Source organism: Bos taurus, chromosome 14 (assembly GCF_002263795.3).
Source record: "Bos taurus isolate L1 Dominette 01449 registration number 42190680 breed Hereford chromosome 14, ARS-UCD2.0, whole genome shotgun sequence".
NCBI classification, from domain to species: Eukaryota; Metazoa; Chordata; class Mammalia; order Artiodactyla; family Bovidae; genus Bos; species Bos taurus.
This window is the reverse complement of record NC_037341.1, coordinates 80,883,858-80,903,555: the sequence shown is the minus strand read 5'-3', so window position 1 is coordinate 80,903,555 and position 19,698 is coordinate 80,883,858. Positions and strand designations below refer to the sequence as shown.

General features: G+C 42.5%; 3 protein-coding genes across 8 annotated transcripts in view; all 3 read right to left on the bottom strand.

Moving 5' to 3' along the window:
- The window catches only part of IMPA1 (inositol monophosphatase 1), a 31,421-nt gene extending 18,800 nt beyond the window's left edge, over positions 1 to 12,621 (bottom strand). The window contains exons 1-4 of one of the 5 annotated variants that reach the window (XM_005215652.5): positions 3,559 to 3,628; positions 2,419 to 2,991; positions 671 to 733; positions 166 to 299 (exon numbers count right to left, since the gene is read on the bottom strand). In XM_005215652.5, coding sequence (XP_005215709.1) covers positions 166 to 299; positions 671 to 733 — 197 coding nt within the window. In that variant the 5' untranslated portion in view covers positions 2,419 to 2,991; positions 3,559 to 3,628. Of the gene's footprint in view, positions 1 to 165; positions 300 to 670; positions 734 to 2,418; positions 2,992 to 3,558; positions 3,629 to 6,024 lie in introns of those variants that run through there. The other 4 variants (XM_059893123.1, XM_015474530.3, XM_059893124.1 and 1 more) reach the window with 4 other exon arrangements.
- Positions 11,227 to 12,621, bottom strand: SLC10A5 (solute carrier family 10 member 5). Its single transcript, XM_010812265.4, has one exon. The coding sequence runs from the start codon at positions 12,541 to 12,543 to the stop codon at positions 11,227 to 11,229; it is 1,317 nt and encodes a 438-aa protein (XP_010810567.1). The 5' UTR covers positions 12,544 to 12,621.
- Positions 12,062 to 19,698, bottom strand: part of ZFAND1 (zinc finger AN1-type containing 1) — a 27,308-nt gene continuing 19,671 nt past the window's right edge. For both annotated transcript variants that reach the window (XM_002692835.6, XM_059874510.1), the window contains 2 exons: positions 16,426 to 16,581; positions 12,062 to 16,334 (listed from right to left, as the gene is read on the bottom strand). In XM_002692835.6, the coding sequence (XP_002692881.1) occupies positions 16,164 to 16,334; positions 16,426 to 16,581 (327 nt within the window). In that variant the 3' untranslated portion in view covers positions 12,062 to 16,163. The remainder of the gene's footprint in view (positions 16,335 to 16,425; positions 16,582 to 19,698) is intronic.

The following is a 19,698-nucleotide window of genomic DNA, read 5'->3' as shown; positions in this document are numbered from 1 at the left end:
CCTTCCTCGCTGGTTGCTCAGTCCTACTCTCAGGGATTCTGACACCCTCCAAATAAATTCCAGTTCAGCTTAAATTAAGCGCAGTCAATTTCTGAGTCTAAAGTCAAAATCTTGGAGACCAACCTAGATTTCATTTTTATCACACGAAACTGACATAAGCAATACCTGTGAGATGGATACTTTTCCTTTATGGATGTGATAAGCATTTTTTCAACTTTTTGGTCAGTAGCAGTTACCAAATCAGCCGGAGAACTTTTAACCATAATATTCATTTCATTCTTGAGCGCTTCACGAACCACCTAAAAAGATTTTTTTGGTAAGCAAATAAGAAAAGCATATAAGTCATTTTAAATCGAATTAAAAGATGAATAATAGAAATGATTTGAAACAATCAATCTGTCTGGAATGGTATTCTTAAATATTTCTTACCACAATGTATATAAAATAAACCCTTAGTGGTTACGACTTTCTACGTATAAAACCATAGAATCTTACAGCCATTTTAGATACACAACCGTTATTACAAAATGTTTAATGACATAAAATGGAAGTATTCACCCATTAAGTAAATTGAAAACAAATCCAGTCAATAAAAATACATGTTTTGTTTAAGAAGACAACCACATACTGCCCACATCCATCACATCGTGGCTGAGATTTCAGTTCGTACCTCTCCAGCTTGTCCTGCCAGGGTTACTGCATAATCCATGCATTCCTGCCAAGGATCAGCCATCTTCTCAACAGATTGAACACATACAAAGACAAAGCAGTTACAAATTGCTTACAAAGTCTTAATTACAGAAGTTTGTTCACAAAAACATCTCAATTTGCAAAATACTTCCATTCAGGATTCACCCTCCTTCCTGATTCTAGAATTCATTTTTTTTCCCCAATATTCATTCACAGGTCCATTAAGAAACATTTTTAACCTAGCTTCATTCACTTCTATTGTAGAAACATTTTCATAACAAAAAGTACTCTATGAAAGTGTTTCTCAAAGGGCCCATACCATATCACACTAAAAAACAACAATCATTTGAGGAACAGAGAAGAAATGACACAAGAAATATTCTAAAAGATAGATGCATATTTGGGTTTAAGAATAAAGTAAAAATTAGAAAAATACAGGGAACAGTCAGCCCTCAGTATCTGCAGTTTTGGAATCCATGGATTCAACTGACCATGGATGGAAATTAAAGAAGTTTTAAAGGGAAGGGGGAGAAAGCACTAACTGAGTATCAGGCAGTATGGTGCTTTGCACATGTAAAATTATTTTTAAAGAGATTGTAAAGATGAAGAACTTAAAGCTCAGTGAATGTAACTAATTTGCCCAAGGTTTTATAGACAGATGACACAACCAGAATTTGAACTCAATTCTGAATTGAAAGTCCACTGCTCTTTCCACTGTGACATTCCGAGGGAAGAAAATTCCAGGACTAAAAAAATGTATAAAGCTAAAAAGGAATTGCTGCAGGTTTCAGAGAGGACAAAAAATAAAACAGTTTTGTCTTCTGAACTGTCCAACTTTCCACTGACTTTCGCAGAGAAGACTAAAATAACTCACCACAGGCTTAACCACACTCTAAAATCTGTACCTAGGATAGTGAAGCGTTTTAAGCTGTCAGAGTCAGAAATGTGTGGCATCATTTATAAAGCAACCCTAATTGTGTAATCTTTACAGTTGAGAATAACTGCCAGAATTTCACCCCGGAGACCGGTCTGAAATCCCAATCATGGTGCTCACAGTATCTGAATGGGGAGGAGAGGGGATGGGGGTGGGGGCAAAAGACAGATACTTTGAGCTGTTTCTTCTTAATATATATATATTATATGCATGCGTGCTCAGTCGTGTCCGACTCTTTGCAACCCCATGGACTGTAACCCGCCAGGCTCCTCTGCCCTTGGGGTTCTCCAGGCAAGAGTACTGGAATGGGTTGCCATTTCCTTCTCCAGGGGATCTTCCCGACCCAGGGATCGATCCAGGGTCTGCTGCAACGCCTGCCTGGCGGGCAGGTTCTTTTCCCACTGAGCCACGTGGGGAGCCTGTTTCTTAATATAAGCATTTAAATGATTTTAGAAGGAAGCCACTCTTTGAGTTACTCAGAGCAGTTCAAGAATTGTTTCGAAGATCTTCTTTCTTCTTTTCATTCTTATTCCCGTTCCCTTCTTCTAGGCTTCAACAGAACTGGATGTTCTCACCGTGAATCTGCTTTCTAGCGGGAAACTGTGCTTAAGCCACTCACATCTCCCCTTCTCACAGCACTGATATGTGTAACTCCTACCAATTCTTCCAGGCTCATTTCAACAGTTACCCTTTCTTTTGGGGATTCTCCACCCAGAGGCTGTACTTGTTCAATCATTCGAGAGCTATGCATTGAGTATTTATTCAATGAGAAGCACCTAACAGAGAACACTGACCTGGTCTTAGGTACCAGATGTCATTTCCCTAAGAACACGATTCAACCAAGATTTGAAGGACTAACTCAACTGCAGGACTCCTGGTATGTGAAGAGGAACCAAAAGGCCTAAGTGACACGACAGCTCAGAGATTAAGAGGAACAGGAGGAAGGATGTGGCTGGGGGTCATGCCATGATGATCACCCCTTAGAGGCATGACTTCGATTTGGGAGCCATGAGGAATCATTACATGGGGGCTGCAGGACAAGGGACGGGAGGGTGGAGGGAGGAACCGACGGTAGGGAAACGGCTCTGGGAGGAAAAGGTGAGGGCACTCGGCAATAGAGTGCATACGGGGCTTGAGGGCGGGGGAGAGTTTAACGAGGCCCAGATTTCCCACTTAGGCAAGTGAATGGATAACGTGACATTAACCGCAGCATGGAACGATAGAAGAGAGTCAAATCTGAGATCTGGGTAGGAGGTGGGGAGATCGAAAGTTTAATTAGGAGAGCGTGAGGAGCCTTTGTGAAGCCAAAAGGCGAGGTCCATCCGGCCGCTGAACACACGATCCTGACCTCAAAAGAGAGGTACGGCCTGCAGATACAAACACGTAAGTTACGTGAGCAGGCAGCCCCTGAGCGCCGCCTCTGACGGACACCCTGAGGAGGCCGCCCCGCCTGGAAGCCCACGGGCCGCCGTCCGTCACCCCTGGCGCACTCGGGGGTCTTCCCCACACTGTGCTCAGCTGTGTGCGCGCCTTCGCCTTCAACCAGTCTTACAACAAGCCCAAAGGCAGCACCTTCGCCGCCTTCGCCTGCTCGGAGACGAACCCCTGAGGCGCGGTGGATGTCTCTGCCCCGCTCGCCGCCTCCTGCCGCCCGTCCGCGGAAGCGCGACACGCGGTCGGGGGTTGGAGGGGACCACCCGCCCCGGACACGGACCGGGCCTCCGGGACCGGCGGGACGAGAGCCAGTGGGTCACCCCGCACCCGCCGCTCAGAGGCCCCGCGGTGCGGGGGCCGTCCCGGGCCCTCAACCGCTCGACCGAGGCCTCCGCGCCAGGTGGCCCCGGCCGAGCCCACCGCCCCCGACCCGTTGTGCGGGGCCGCAGGCGCCAGCCGACCCCACGCCCGCCCAAGTGCAGCAGGGAGACCGGGCTCACCTCAGGGCGGCGGGCGCGCGGCCGCGGGCGCACCAGCCTGTCAGACGCGCGGCGCTTCCGCAGCGAGGGCAGCGGGAGGGGAGCGAGCGCAGCGGGAGGGGAGCGAGCGCGTCCACCCGACAGGAAGGCCCGCGCCCGCCGCCCGCCCATGGGCGGGGCCTGCGCATGCCCCGCCCCCACCGCGCACCCCTGCGCCCAGCCCCCAGCCCCCAGCCCCCAGCGCCGCGGCTCACGTCTGCCGGAGCCGCCCCGCCCTGCCTAGGCCTTCCGGGTCTGCACCTTCTCTCTCATCTGTGCTTCTTTCTCCTGCCCATACATTTGTCTGTAATTAAAAGAAAATTCCTCTCCTCTATTTTGCCATCTCTCGCGTTTTTCATTCCTTCCAGTTTTCCTATTTCCATTTCTTTCTCCCTTTTATTCCATACTACTCTTTTGACAAAACACAAACTGGAGGTATGTCTCTAGCTTTTCAACTTTCATTTGTTAAATCTGTGTTGCATGAAGGCAGTGGCACCCCACTCCAGTACTCTTGCCTGGAAAATCCCACGGACCGAGGAGCCTGGTGGGCTGCAGCCCATGGGGTCGCAGAGTCCAACGCTAGTGAAGCGACTTGGCGGCGGCAGCATCTGAGTGAGAGTGAGAGAGTGAGAACGTTGGCCTAGAACTCAACATTCAGAAAGGAGATCACGGCATCTGGTCCCATCACTTCATGGCAAATAGATGGGGGGACAGTGGAAACAGTGAGAGACTTTATGCTTCTGGGCTCCAAAATCACTGCAGATGGTGACTGCAGCCATGAAATTAAAAGACGCTTGCTCCTTGGAAGAAAAGCTATGACCAATCTGGACAGCATATTTAAAAGCAGAGACATCACTTTGCCGACAAAGGTCCATCTAGTCAAGGCTATGGTTTTTCCAGTAGTCATGTATGGATGTGAGAGTTGGACTATAAAGCAAGCTGAGCCCCAAAGAACTGATACTTTTGAACTGTGGTGTTGGAGACTATTTAGAGTCCCTTGGACCGCAAGGAGATAACCAGTCAATCCTAAAGGAAATCAGTCCTGAATATTCATTAGAAGGACTGATGCTGAAGCTCCAATACATTGGCCACCTGATGCGAAGAACTGACTCACTGGAAAAGACCCTGATGCTGGGAAGGATTGAAGGCGAGAGAAGGGCATGGCAAAGGATGAGACGGTTGGATGGCATCACCAACTCAATGGACAGGAGTTTGAGTAAGCTCTGCGAGTTGGTGATGGACAGGGAAGCCTGGCGTGCTGCAGTCCATGGGATCACAAAGAGTCGGACATGACTGAGTGACTGAACTGAACCGATGCTGTGTAAACCTACACTATATGTTTGCATGTTATAGGGGTTCAAAAGGAGCCTCTTCCAAATGTTCCACTTGTGTAAAAGGATTATTTTGAGCTAAAGGCAACTGAGACCTGGTGAATGCAAGAGAAATTACTGTCCCTCCCTTAACTACCTAGAAGAATTTAAATTGGGGGGTTTTCTCAGAAAACAGTTTATTACTGGAGATATACTTTATCTAAAGGGCCCATCTATATGGTAGGGCAAATATCTAATTACCAAACATCTGCTTTTCTTCTTATCATTCGCCTATCCTTGGAAGCTCCCAGGACCCATCCCATTCCTTAGCTCAGGATGGTGTATCAGTTCAGTTCAGTCGTTCAGTGGTGTCTTGATTCTTTGCGACCCCATGAACCTCAGCATGCCAGGCCTCCCTGTCCATCACCAACTCCCAGAGCTTACCCAAATGCATGTCCATTGAGTTGGTGATGCCACAACCATCTCATCCTGTCATGCCCTTCTCCTCTCACCTTCAATCTTTCCCAGCATTAGGGTCTTTTCAAATGAGTCATTTCTTCACATCAGGTGGCCAAAGTATTGGAATTTCCGCTTCAGCATCAGTCCTTCCAATGAACACCCAGGACTGACCTCCTTTAGGATGGTATATAGTCCTCATTTTACTTTTCTGCCTCTGACCCTCTCCTGCATGTGGGGTCTCTGGCCCTCTTATGTTTGTGGAATTCTCGTAAGTATAAAATTAAATTTGATTTTCTCCTGTTACCTCTGTCTCACATCATTTTAGGGCTTCCCTGATGGCTCTGCTGGTAAAGAATCCACCTGCAATGCAGGAGACCTGGGTTCAATCCCTGGGTTGGGAAGATCCCCTGGAGAAGGGAAAGGCTACCCACTCCAGTATTCTGGCCTGGTTGCAAAGAGCCAGACATGACTGAGCAACTTTCACGTCAATGTAATTCTTAGTCCAGCCAGAAGAACTTAGAAGGTTTCCTAGAGGCAAGTTTTCTTTCTTCTGAACAATAAACACTATCGTTAACCCATGATTAATAGATAGTTGATAGACAGATAGGTATTTGTTGGCCAGAACCAACTGCCCCTATTAAGAATTATTTTGGTTACTTACCATTTACTGAGGACTTACCATGCTTCAGGCACTTGTTTTTTCACATGCATTATTTTACTTGAATGTTGCAACAGTTCCATGAGAAGATATAATCAGCTGCATCATATGGATGAGGAAACTGAGGCTCAGGGTGTTTATTTATCCTCAAGTCGTACAGCAAGAGCAAAGCATAGAAAACACTGACTCCAAAGTCCACACTCAGGGAATGTGGAGTGTTGGCATGATGAGGTTGCATCACATGAGGCTCAAGGACTAGTCTACAGTCCTTCAGATGTTTCCTCTTCTTGAAATAACACATCTGGCATCATATACCATTATAATGCAAATGGCACAGATATAAGATGTCACAACAGGATCAAGGAAGCAGGTTATTTGGCTTTTTGTATTTGCAGTGATTTCTTCTCTTAGCTTGAGCAGAAGATGGGATATTGTCACCAATGTATTGCAAATGAGAATTCTCAAAGGTAAATGACATGAAGCGTGGGACCAATTCTCAAATCTCACAAAGAGCCAGAACGTTGTCTCCTTTGAAAGAATGATGCTGTATCTGATTTGACAACCTTGATTTGTCTAATAAAAGTTGCTTTTGTTTTCTTGATGGAAAAAAAACTTCAGAAATTAGATTTTTGGTTCTTCATTGTCAGTTATCTTAAAATAATAATCTTGCCAACTATGTGATGACAAGTGTTGGGTTTTAACCAAATAAAATTTTCCAGGCATTTGCAGAAATGTGATGAGTCCTCTTTAAATCTCATTTAAATAAACACAGTCCCACTGCTTTGGCAAAGCTGCTAAAATCAGAGTACTGGAATAAGTACTGAAATAAGATGGATGGACTATCTCACTCCTTCAAATTAAAAACTATTTCAAGCTCTCTACCTCAAATGAGCAGAAAGTGCAGCCTTTTTCTAGTGGCCTCAGCTGCTAGTTTACCATTGTCTTCAAGTAACTTGGAAATTTCTCAGTCCAAGGAAGCTGTTCTGCTTTCAGATGCCTGACCAAAAGTGAAATGAAGAGTCCTCTAGTGCACAGAGAGGTCTAGTGCTCAGATCTGGTTTTGGCGGTGTTGCACACTGGTTGCCCGCTATCCACAAGGCTTCTGTCCAGTGCTGAGCGGTTCAGATGGCTGCGGAGACTGGTGCCTGGTGCGTTGCTCTTCGCTTCCCAAAGGGGTAATTTTTAAAGTTACAGTCGCGCCTGCAGGTTTTGTTCCCAACCCTCGATTGTGTACTATGCCAGAGTGCTTGGGGGTTATAGAGGGCTCAGCTTCCACTGCCTCAGGATAGAATATGCTCCCTGGCATGGTGTCCAGGTCACCACTCCAGGTTTCCCTAAGGAGATCCCTCTTAGGGGCTGTTGATACCTTTTCCTACTAGCTGACTTCCATCCATGAGAACCTGGAGGAGAGGTGAGATGCAGTACCGATGACACTTGCTGAGACCTGAGTGTTCATGGAGAGGTGCTGGGAAGGACGGCCTTTGTCAAGCAGAGTGCTCCGTGGTCACCTGCCTGAGTGATGGGCGTCCAGCTGCATTGTATTTGTGTGATAAAGAGTGACCTTCATCGTGATTCCTCCCCCGGCAGTCCTGGGTATCTTGCTAACTCTATTTAGTCTCTGGAGTGGATTTCTTTTAAATGGAATCTCCTTTCTCTCTCTCTCTCTCTCTCTCTCTCTCTCTCTCTCACACACACACACACACACACACACAGAATCTGAGTCTACATACCAAGATTTTCTTAATTAATAATTGTTTAGTGGACTTTGATTAAAAATGACAAGAATTTATACACACAAAATGGGGGTCTTCATGAGTGGAATCTTCAGGATACCTCACAAGGTTTCATGTTTTGACATAACATATGCTGAAATTGCTGACAGTTTTAGTTGCAAAATATATATATATATCAATATATATCATAGAATCATCTCTATTAAAGACTGGGATGAAACTTTTTTTAAACATGACTTATCCCTTTACCCTTGGATCGTTTGTCTAACTAATTACGGCTGTGTGAAATGTGTGAAAAGAAAATCAAGATGGAGCTGGTAGGCAGGATGCTATCGAGGAAGTGTGATTTACGTCTCAGCCCAAATACACCTTAATATCTTAACACATGCACCCAGAACATCTACCCAGTGTTCCAGAAACTCAAGAGATTATTGAGCCCTTAACCTAAAATGACTCACAACAGCCTGTCCCTTAAGGACAATTATTTCCTTTCTTGAATCAAGGTTAGTCAAAATTCGCGAACATCCTTCTAACTTTCACCTGTATAAGCTCCTGACTCTCTTTCTCCCCTATGATACTCTTTCAGGCTTACCCAAACCTGTGTCTCTTGAACTGCAGTCTTAAAACCTCAAATAAAGCTCTTCGTTCTCTGCAGCCTTGATACTGATTATTGCTGGACAAGTTGTTGGTCTGAACTCAAACAATTAGGTAGACTGCTTTATGTCTCTCCTTCTTAAAGAACAAGTAAGTGGCCTGAATAACTTCATCCCCATCTAAATTAGACAAACTGTCTCATGTAAAATTTCAGTCTTTCCCTGATACATCTGTAAGATAAATGAAATACATTTCAAGTTCCATTCACACACATTTGTCTGCTTTTAGGTGCAAGATCAAACATGCATAGAGTAACCATAATAATTAGAGTTTACTGTGTGTTAGGCATTATTCTGAGGATCTTACTAATGTTAACTCATTTACTCCTCATGAAAATACCATTAGGTATGTATTATCATTATCCCCACTTTCCACATCAATTTAGGCACAGAGAGATTAAGTAACTTGACCAATGTCACCCAGCTGGTGATAGAGCTGGGAATGAAGACCCAGGCATAACCTGGCCCCTAAGTATATGATATTGACTTTTACAGACATTAATGATTAATTAACTCAATGTTTTCTGAGCACCAACTTGATTAAAGCCATTGGTTAAAAACTACAGGGAATTCAAAGAATAATATGTGGTCTCTGCCTTCAAGAAACTCCTCTTTTGGTTTTTGCCTCCAGTAGAAAGCAGCTGCTGTGGGTGGTTATTACCGTCAACCTGAATCCATCACCATCTATGGTGTCAATGACCCGGAGTTTCATGCCAGAATTACAGGCGTAGGAGTTGAGCAATATCTTAAATTTCAACTGAATCTCTTCCTTTTACAAATTTGAAAACTGAACTGCAGAGAAATGTCTTGTTTCTCTGCAAGGTAAAGGATAAAGTACAACTGGAAAGGCAATTTCTTATCTCCCTATCAGTAAAATATGTTCATGAAAATGTGCAAAAGTCAAATGTATGCAAGCTTAATTATAATTTAATGTCCTAAGTGGAGATTTCTGTTTTAATGGAGTCAACAGTAAAGTGTTTCATGTAGGCAATTATCATTTTATAAAATGAATAATAACCATCCACCAACCATGCCAAACCAGGGCTTTGATAAATCTTGGTATTCAAATACTGGATCTGGTAAAATACGAAAAAAAACCCAAAACAAACTATGGTTGTCTTGTCAGTTGGCAAACTGAACAAAAGTTCCCGAATACTCTAAGTCAGATGGTGAATGACACTGATAGGAAAATGTTCAAAGTTTTAGCTTCCATACTAAAGTTATCAGATTGGTATTTCAAAACAATAGTAGGTACACCAGGGTCAAAAGTTTGAAGTGTGGTAAAATAATTATAGCAGCTAACACTTGAGGAGCATGTACCCTGTTCTAAGTATACTGTCCATAAGATCTCAGTTAACTCCTATGACAATTTGATGGCGTTTACACTATCATCTCCATTTTTTAGGTGAAAACATGGTACTACAGAGTGATTAAGTACTTTGCCTACAACTACAGGCCTGTGAAATGTGGGAAGCAGATTTATTTAAGAGTGATATTTTTCTTTCTTGATGCTCACACTCTCTTTGGAAAAAAGTGAAAACTGAAACTAGATACTAAAAATTGCCTTTAAAAACTCAATGTTAGTATAAAAACAAGCATACTATTCATTTAGGCCCTAGTCTGTGCTTCAACACTTTATTTGAATAAGCACATAGGAAACGTACTAGACATTATATAAAGTATCAAAATAAATATTATTTGCATTAGCATATTCTACTGTTTATATTATACTGTTTATGCTATTATATAAACTTATTATATTGCATTGTTTACATGTTTATAAAATACATGTTCAAAGACTTATAGCAAGATAAGGAGGATACAATAGCAACACAAAGAACTGTAATGCAAGCCAGACTGGCTAAATACTATGAATGTAAAAAACTGATGAGAATTTAGAGGAAATTTCAATTCCCGGTAGCTAGCAGGGATTAGTTAAAGCTTGTGTTTGAGCCAGGTCTGTGAGAGTGGTCCGAGTTTAGACAGAGATGCTGTGGGCCCCTCAGGTTGCAGGGACGATGTGAACAAAGGGCACAGTCATGAGTGACCCAGTTATCTGCTGATTGGAACAAAGCCTGCGTGTAAAAAGTGGGAGAGGAGATAAAACCGGAAAGCTAAAGTCAGCAGAGTAGGAAATGCCTCACTAGGAATACAGACTTTATTCAAGAGGTGACACGGCTTTGCAGCAGGGAAAGCGCATGATCAAAGTTAAGTTTTAGGAACATTAATCTGCCAGTGATTGGAGAGTAGACGGGCCAAAAGCTGGGGAAGAAAGGTTTAGGGAGGCAGCAATCTAGGGCAGAACAAAAGCGAGACTGGGAATGGAGAGGAGACCGCTAGAGAGCTTTTACAGGAGACGGTCTGTAGGAAACAGCTACTGCAATGAAGGAAAGAGGAGGGAAGAAGGGAGAAGAGTGGGGAGAGAGGACCCTGTGCCCCAAGGCAAACGGTGGAGATGACGGGAGGGACACCGAGGAGACCAGAGGCGCTGCATTTAAGATGGACTGATTTCAATAGGAATTTACATGTCCCTTCACTGTGTGAGAGGTTACCAAATGCCTATTGTGGAAGGGCAGCCCTCCTGTAAATACTTGGGATATATCATAATAAAGTATTATATTCCAATCCAATGCTATAGTAGTCTCCTTCTGAACTCCTGCACATTTAACAGTCTGGAGTGTCCATTGGGTGTTAGGCACATATGACTGTATTTCTCCCCTAATGTCAAGTTTTCAATCAGAGCATAAGTGAGTTGAGAGCAGGAATCATCTTGGATATTCTTTGCATCTCCCACAGTATCTCATTCAGAGTAGGAAAATTCAGGAAAGCTTTAACCGTTAGACTGGGGGATTTTTCATTCTTTTTTCTTCTATGTTAAGGATACATCTTTTCTTAGCCTTGTAGAACAGAAGGATCAATAACATTTCACATCCAGAACACATGGCCACTGTAAACGGAGCCACAGATGCTAAGTCTGCATCAGACTGTGAAAAGGAAAGCTGAATAATGGCAAGGGCTAAGAAACTATTCAGTACCCCACCTTCAATAGCAACAGTTTTACAAACAGGAAGAGGCAGCATAGAAATTTTAGCAAAAAAGTACCCAAACAACAACCCCAAAGCAGGAACTAAGACACCCAACAGAAGCACGCCTAGGTTCACTGTTTTCAGGAACACCAATCCCATGCTGAAAGTCACATAAATCCCTATAAACATTAAAATAAAACTCAGAGGCCTAATGATCCTCTCCAAGAACTTTGCTTTGTCAGGTAGTCTATGCTTGATGACTATTCCCACTGACATTGGTGCGAGGATGAAAAGGAGGGTTGACATAATTTTAGAAATAGGAATATGCAATGTACCCGATAACCCTAAGATTCTACTGTATATGTAAGAATTGGTAGGCATCGTGACCAGGGCCAGAAACGTTGACGTGCAAGTCATCAGAATGGCCAAAGTGACATCTCCTTCTAGAAGCAGAGCAAAGAGGTAGCCCCCACCCCCACCTGGGCACGTACAGGTGACTATAAATCCAAACGCCTGGGCCTCAGGCAAGGCCAAAATCTGCGTCAGAAGGAATCCACAAAACGGCATAAGAAAAAACTGTATAACCGCCCCAAGAACTACCGGCAAAGGTCTCTTCCACACTGTTTCAAACACCTGGAACTCAATCTTGCAACCAAACGCACATTTATTTAACAGTATCATTGGCAGAAACAGCATTAGGATGTTTCTGTTGATGAGGTTTGATGCCTGGAAAGGACTGTCTTGTCTCTGTCTGAGCACTCTGACTCGGACATTCTTTATCTCTTCAATGAGCCTTTCGCGCCTACCTTCTGAATCCCACAGCTGAACGGTCAGATTTGTCTCTCCGTCTCCACCCGTCACCAGGTGTATGGTAAAGTTGGTCACATCCGATAAGGTCTTGGTCACATTCACCACTTGGAGCATTTTATCATCTTCCAGTTGCACACGGAGGTAGCTGGAGTTTGGCTGTTTATCTCTGTAACTTGACCTTACAACCACAGTTTCTTCCGTCTTTGTGATAAACAGCACTTCAGTCTTTTCTATGTTCAGGAAACTGAGAAAGGATTTCCTGGCTTCTCCAAGAGTCACAGATGACAAAAGCAGGATAATAAAAAGTTTTCTAATCATTTTAAAAGTTTAAAAGAAATCACGTATGCAAAGCTAAACTGAAGAACATTCTTCGTACAGGTGTTCCAGTGATGGTCTGAAGTTGTTAGTTAACAGTTGTTTCTGCCGGATCAAAGTTCAGTAGGAGGGACTGTTGTACTATTCAAACAAGTGCAGAGCTGTCCAAGGAGTGACACAACCGGTTTAACCCAGTTATGAAACATAAAAGACACAGCATTTAACAGGTTCAGTTTATCACCGTCGAAACCTAGCTCCTTCCCGCCCAACCCCACCCCTTTCCTCATTTCTGCCACTGGAAAAACAGCCTCCTATTTACCTGAATTTAACACCTTAGTGTCATCGTCTTTGAGTTCTGTTCCCTTCTATGCTAAAAGCAGACAGGATCCAAAAATTTAAATAGATGTTGAGGAGGCCTAAAGTTGAGTACTATTATTTTATTCATTCAGGTCAAAATCAAATAAAAATTTACTAAACGCACGTGCTGGGGGCCTGGGCCAGGAGCAGGGTACACCACAGTAACCAAGCCAGCCGATTCTTCCCTCCTGGAGCGTGGTCCTGGTGGCTCTTTGTCATTACTTAGGAAACTGCGGAGCCCACAACCCGGCCGTGCAGCAACCTTAGGCCAGTAAGGTTTCCCACAACTCTCAATAGTGATCCTATCAGTGAGGCAAAAACTGAAACTGTCTGCCGTGTCCTTAGGTAGAAAAACAATTTCCTGGGTGGTTACCCGATAGCCTGGCAACCTAGAGAAAGCATATAGCCGTACGCACGGCCAATAGTGGACCACTGCTGCTGGGCACCTGGACTCTGACCCAATCGGGTGACGGAAGGCCACTGGGACTAACTCGGAATTCTTCCTCCTTCCTTGTAACACTACCCTAGTTCACAGCTAAGGACAAAGATAGTTCAACTGACCCAACTTAGGCCATATGCTTGAGGGCTGCCAGAAATAAGGAAAAGTATCAGGCTTTTTGGACTTCAATCCATAGACTCACAAATGCTTTCAATTTTCTAGACAAGAGGAGGGGTTTGTGATGCTAAGCAGGAAAAAAAAAAAGACAAAACAACAAAAAACCCTTCATCGTTATCTACTACTGGGCCTATACAACTAGTAGTGTCTGACCATATAACCGTTTCAGCAGACCCTTCATGTAACCATGACAACGTGTCTCATCTAACCATGACAGTTATGTGCTGAGTATTTTAGATCATAAAACGTTTGCTCTTCAAAAACTGTCCAAGCAATTTTTATTGCACATTTTTACAAGTTTTTGAAAATTTGATTTATGTAGGTTAATATTTCGAATGCAATACATTATAGTTCATAAATTTTATTTCCATGTATCACATTAAGAAAAACAAGACACAGTGTACCAATACTGAAAATAGCAACTGGAACTGTTTCTGTGATATCTCAATTAAATTCTCAGGGAACTTCCCTGGTTTAAAAAGACGAGAACAACAGACACGAAGGACTTGAAGCCAAAGCTGCCTTCATGTTCTGTGACCAAATATCTTCATTCAGTCATTGTCTCCCACATCAAAGAGGTGTGACATGTAAATTTTACTTTCCTCAGATTCTTCCATCTGCAGCCTTTCCCCTTCTCCTTAAGAATTATCTAGAATACAATCTGACAAATCTGGGGAAAATCTAGTAGTTCATCATTCACATGTCTTTACTGGCTGCTTATATAACAACTCATTTCTATCATCATGTACGTTAAATATTTATCTGAGTTTAAAACTTATTTCAATTTGTGGGTTTTCTACTTTCAGTTCTAGTTGCCTGTGAGCAGTGAAAAGATTCTAAAGGGGAAGGTGGGTACAGTCAACCTTAGAACTCCTCCGCCCCTGGGATTTTCCAGGCAAGAGTACTGGAGTGGGGTGCCACTGCCTTCTCCGTATTAAGCAGACACAAAGCCTTAAAAGAAAGCCTGAGAAAGGGGTCGGATTGCAAGAGTCATCTGGAAATGAGACCCTTGAGGGACTTCCTCTCCTGCCCACAATGCATCTGGATCCTCCCAGCATCTGGATCCATATAGCCTCCAAGAATGCTGGCAACTGTGGCTCTTCCAACTAGTCCACTCAACTATCCGAGATAAGATTTCTGATGATTTAAGTAAGTCCTTCCCACCACACTGCTTTCTCTTTTCTAATCATGACAGGCATGACAGGACCTGTTCTTTGGTCTCCTCAAGTTTAGCTCAATCTCTGCTGCCTTACTTTCTCTCTTTTCAACCCCACTGGTATTTTTTCTGGTACATTTAGCTTTTGTTCAATTCATGGTCAGCTTACTCTGTGCAAGTAATTATGACAGATGCTAAGGTATTAGTTGGTATTAAAACTTTCTGGTATTTGGTAATATATTTAAGGATTATTTTTACTTCTGGTCTTCTGGTTTCTCATAAAAGAGTTATTAGAGCGTAACGACACTTACTATATATTCATTTGGCACTTGCCATACTGCTTTGTATTTTAGTTTTAATTAAGTATGCATTTCTTCATTGTATCCACCATGGCAGTTAGCATCAAATCCTTACATTTAGAAGGTACTTGAATAACTTGGTTAATAAATGAATGTATAAGCAGCTGATAGAAATCAGAAGTTATCTCCATTCACCGCATGAAAACAGTATGAAGAAAGAATTAGAGATGAAATAAACATTCTGAGTTTATTCCCTTAATTAAACCTAAAGCCACTACCCCTGTCTATTGCAAAGTAGGAAAGGGACAGATAACAAACAGAAATAATTTCCATTCCTTCTCTATAGTGGTACTTTGTGGAGTATAGATGGAAGACATCAGTCAGGAGCATTAATTTTAATGTGTTGGTACAAGGTTGTTACTTTTGGCATGAGTTGTGCTTGGGTATATATAAAGGGTCTGTAATGAACTTCAGCTATCCCATCTTCCTTTTTATTGTAATATATCCATACCAACAAAATGATGAAGTCACTGGAGGGGGTTTTTATCAGAGATATGCCCCAAAGCACTTAGGTGGCAACAAAAAAATAATTTCTTCTTCCTAGGCCTGAGATTCCTCATCTACAAACTTTGTAGAGTGAATGAGATGACCTCTAAGTTTCTATGATTCATGTATACACACCAATTTACGCATCATAATGGAGGCAGATACTAAGGCTATACTTCCCCACCCCATGAGACTAGGCTTGGTCATGTGTCTTGCTTAAAGCAAAAGGTCATGCATCTTATCTTCTAAGAGCCATTTCTTTCTTCTACCATAAGAACGGCAATGTCCCCCAAAACGGTCATTGCCTCATCTTAGATTCTGGGTAGAGCAGACTCACGGCCCATCAAAGCTGACATTTAACCAAATGAGAAATATATCTTTGTTGTTGTAATTACAGCATAAACTAATAAAAGTTAATTAGATACAAGCATTTGTTTAACTGGATGTCAGTTCATGGTTACACTTGAAAACACAAAAATTCAAATTCAATTTAATAGAAGACTAATAATATAAATTATGACATAATGGCATTCGAAAGGAACTTTTATACACACACACACACACACACACACACACACAGTATTTGTAGTAAAAGAAGCTGACGAACGATGAATTTTCCTCGTGATTTCTGGCTTGAGTCCCTGCATGGCTATTCCAAGTAAGAATCAACATTTTTTAAAAACTGTTCTTCATCACTCAGATATTCCAAGATAATATTTCCACCACTGTGCAAAGGACAATCCTCCTTAGCAATCCAGGTTTCCAAAATATGATCCAAGGGTAATGCCTCTCCTGAGACACTGTGACATAACCTCAATTTCTGTTAAGACAGAAATACATCATATGCAGTAAATAAACATGCTTTATAGAGTATTCTAAAACTTCCAGGGAAAGTTACACCCTGTTGTTACCTTAGCTGTTAGTCTGTTGTTGTCATTTTTAAGGCTGGCTAAAGAAGCTGCGAAGTCTGTGGCCTTTCCGACGCTCCATCCTCGGCAGAAGAACATAGCTTTCCTCTTCTCTTTGCTCCCCTTAGGTAAGAAAACCTGAAAGTAAATTCTTTCCGTCTGTAAAGATAAAAATTTAAAATACAGGTTATACACATGAGGTAGACATCTGGTTTTGTCTGGTGACATCTCTTCCTTGCTTCTCCTGGCCAGAGAAGGCTTATCCTCTGATGACACACCTTTGAGTGGGAAGACAATCATAGAGCCCAGCATCCATCTAAATGCATGGGCAGAGGACCCAAGTCCCTAGTGAAAGGTTGTTGTTGAATCACGTGAAGACACCGGGATTCTTGGCCCCCAGAGTAGAAGAATTCAATCTGGGGCCAGTGACGAGGCTTGACTGCTCAGAGATTTTGTGTAATAAAGTTTTATTAAAGTATAAAGGAGACAGAGAAAGCTTCTGACATAGGCATCGAAGGGGGCAGAAAGAGTACCCACTTGCTAGTGTTAGCAATGAAGTTTTATACTCTCCAATGAATCCAAAGAATGTCTGGAGGTTGTAAAGACTTCACCAGACCTACTCCCATAATTTACATATTTAGATAACAGAATTAGCCAGAAGGTTTAATCCAGAGACTGTCCTCAGGCAGGATACATTATTGTTATATAATCCTAAGGAATGTAGAGAAGGAAAAAAAAACGTTTGTCCTTTCTTCCTCCTTGAGAATTCCAGACCCCTCTCTCCTTGGGGACCGCCAGACTCCTTATCAACCTGCCTAGGAAATGACTCTCTCACTAGTCTGGATGATCTGTGCAAAAATAGGCATGTGACCTAAATTAGGCTAATCATTTCCTGGGATTTTGCATTCAAAACCTGGGGGTAGGGAGGAGCAACATTTTTTTCAGAGGTTTTTTTTTTTTTTTTTTTTTTATAAGTCTTGCTAAATTACATCCAAAAGTTTCTACAGTTATCCCCCATGCCTCTCAGCCACTCCTGAACCAATGTAGAAAAGTTTTTTCAGAGGAAAAACAGTGAATCTAACAGAAAGAGACAAGTCGAGAAAACAGATGGCATCTCTCAACAGCCTTTGAGTCCTGGACTTCAGTCATCCTGTGAGACCAGATCAATGCATTACTTCTCATTATACAAGAGAAGATATGGCTAGTGAGTTTCAGTCACGTTTCTGTCTCTTACAACTGAAAAATTCCTGATACATATACATTTCTGTTCACCTGAAAGACCTTGTTGGGAAGCGTAGTACAAAATAGCTGAATTAGGAGAAAGTCCTTGGGAAAATGGCAAAGGGCCAGAAGTACCCTGGCTTTGTGTACTGTGGACAGAAAAACATCTCCTGCCTTTGGTTACGCTCGGCGCCAAGATTTAATAATAAATAGGGATGTTACTTGAGAAAACAGGTTGTAGGATAAGCACATGAGTCACTTAGAGTGCTGTCCTTGAAATGTTTTTACTGATTATGTGTTAACCCTGTATGCACTCTGCTTATACTTTAAGCTCTTTGTTTCTGCTTATATAAAAAGGCTTGGCTGCAGAAATAAACTTGTCAGTCCTTGCAAGAGACTGTCTGAGTGTCATTCTTTCAGGTTCATTGCTTCCAAGTCCCGGGGAGAAAATCCCCAACAGACCTCACTACATACTTAGATAGCAGGGCCTTTGAGAAAAAAAGAAACTTTAAAAATCAGAAAAGTACCACATCAACAAAAGAGAAAGACTCAGAAATTCAGAGATGGTTCCTCTAGTATTCTATACCCTATATGCTTCCTTTATATTGCATTTTCTTGCAAAATTACAAATGTAAGAAACAAGAATAGAAGCAAGGGTATTTAGCTTCTGAGCTACTCTTCTTTCCTAAAATCACTTTAAAAAAGTGCTGGCTTTATAGACCAATTCCTGCTACAATAAATATTTTGGCATAACTGGAAGGTCTCTCAGTTATAGGGAAAGATCACAATTATTTTAAGAAATACTAGATTCAACACAATTTCCATCTTAGCACTAAGAAATTTAGATTTGTTAAAGACCAGTGGAATGTGTTATTACATATAACAGGAAAAGAAGAAATTATGGGAAATTCAAGCTTTGGGACAACTCTGTAACCTCACAGTTCTTGCTCCAGAAACATGGCAATAAAAGCATACACATGAAAAGAGAAATTTTAAAAGATATACCCTCACCTAAAAGTAAAAAAATAACTATGTCTGAGTATCCAAAATGAAACAGAAATGCAGAGTGACAGCAGGAGGGCTGAGCCACAGGCCCCAGGGCCCAGAAGAGGCGGGTTAAGGAGAAAAAGCAAGGCACAGGGCGGGGGGCCCCTGCCTCTGGCTGACTGCCTGGAGGCAGTGGCCTGTTGGGGATGGGGACCCCAGCAGAGGAGGCTGAGGAAGTCACTGCTGCAGGCCGACTTAGGCTGCTGCTCACAAAGCTGCCATTCAGGGAGGCACAAGAGTGCAGATACAACCTCCTGAGAGGGAACAAAGCCAAAGCCTTCTAGCTCAGTAGTGGATCTGCAGTAGGCTGAAAATCTGTGCAGAGCAGAAGCAAAAACTGTCAGTCTCAGACTTGGGTTTGGAACAGAGGGCGTGGGTAGGTGGGCCTGTGGAAGAAAAGGCAAGACTCGGGGAGAGGTGAGTGAGACAGTTCGGAGAGACACAGAAGCTCAACACAAACATGCAGAAGCTAGAAGGTGAAACTTCCAAACACATCAGAGCTTAGCTTATTATGGGTAGGAGAAACTAAACTTGAAAAAGACATTTTAAAGAGTTGTTTAGGATATCTGTGGGTCCTCAGCCACGTCTCTTTGTGACCCCACGGACTGTAGCCCTCTGGGCTCCTCTGTCCATGGGATTTTCCAGGCAAGAATATTGGAGTGGGTTGTCACTTCTTCCTCCAGGGAAGCTTCCTGACCCAGGGATCGAATTGGCATTTCTTATATCCCCTGAATTGGCAAACAGATTCTTTCACCACTGAGCTACCTGGGAAGCCCCTATTTAGGATGAACAATGAGAAAAATTAAAGAATAATATTCATAAAAACAGAACAAACAGTTATAAAACCAAAACAGGCAGAAATGAACCATGAAAAGCTATGAAGAACCAATTAGAAATTTAAAAAAACTTAAAAATACAGTTTCTGAAATAAACTTAAACAATAAATTTCTATAATATTCAATAAAAAGGTTTAATTAATTGAAAGATGGATTTGAGGCAGTCATCTAG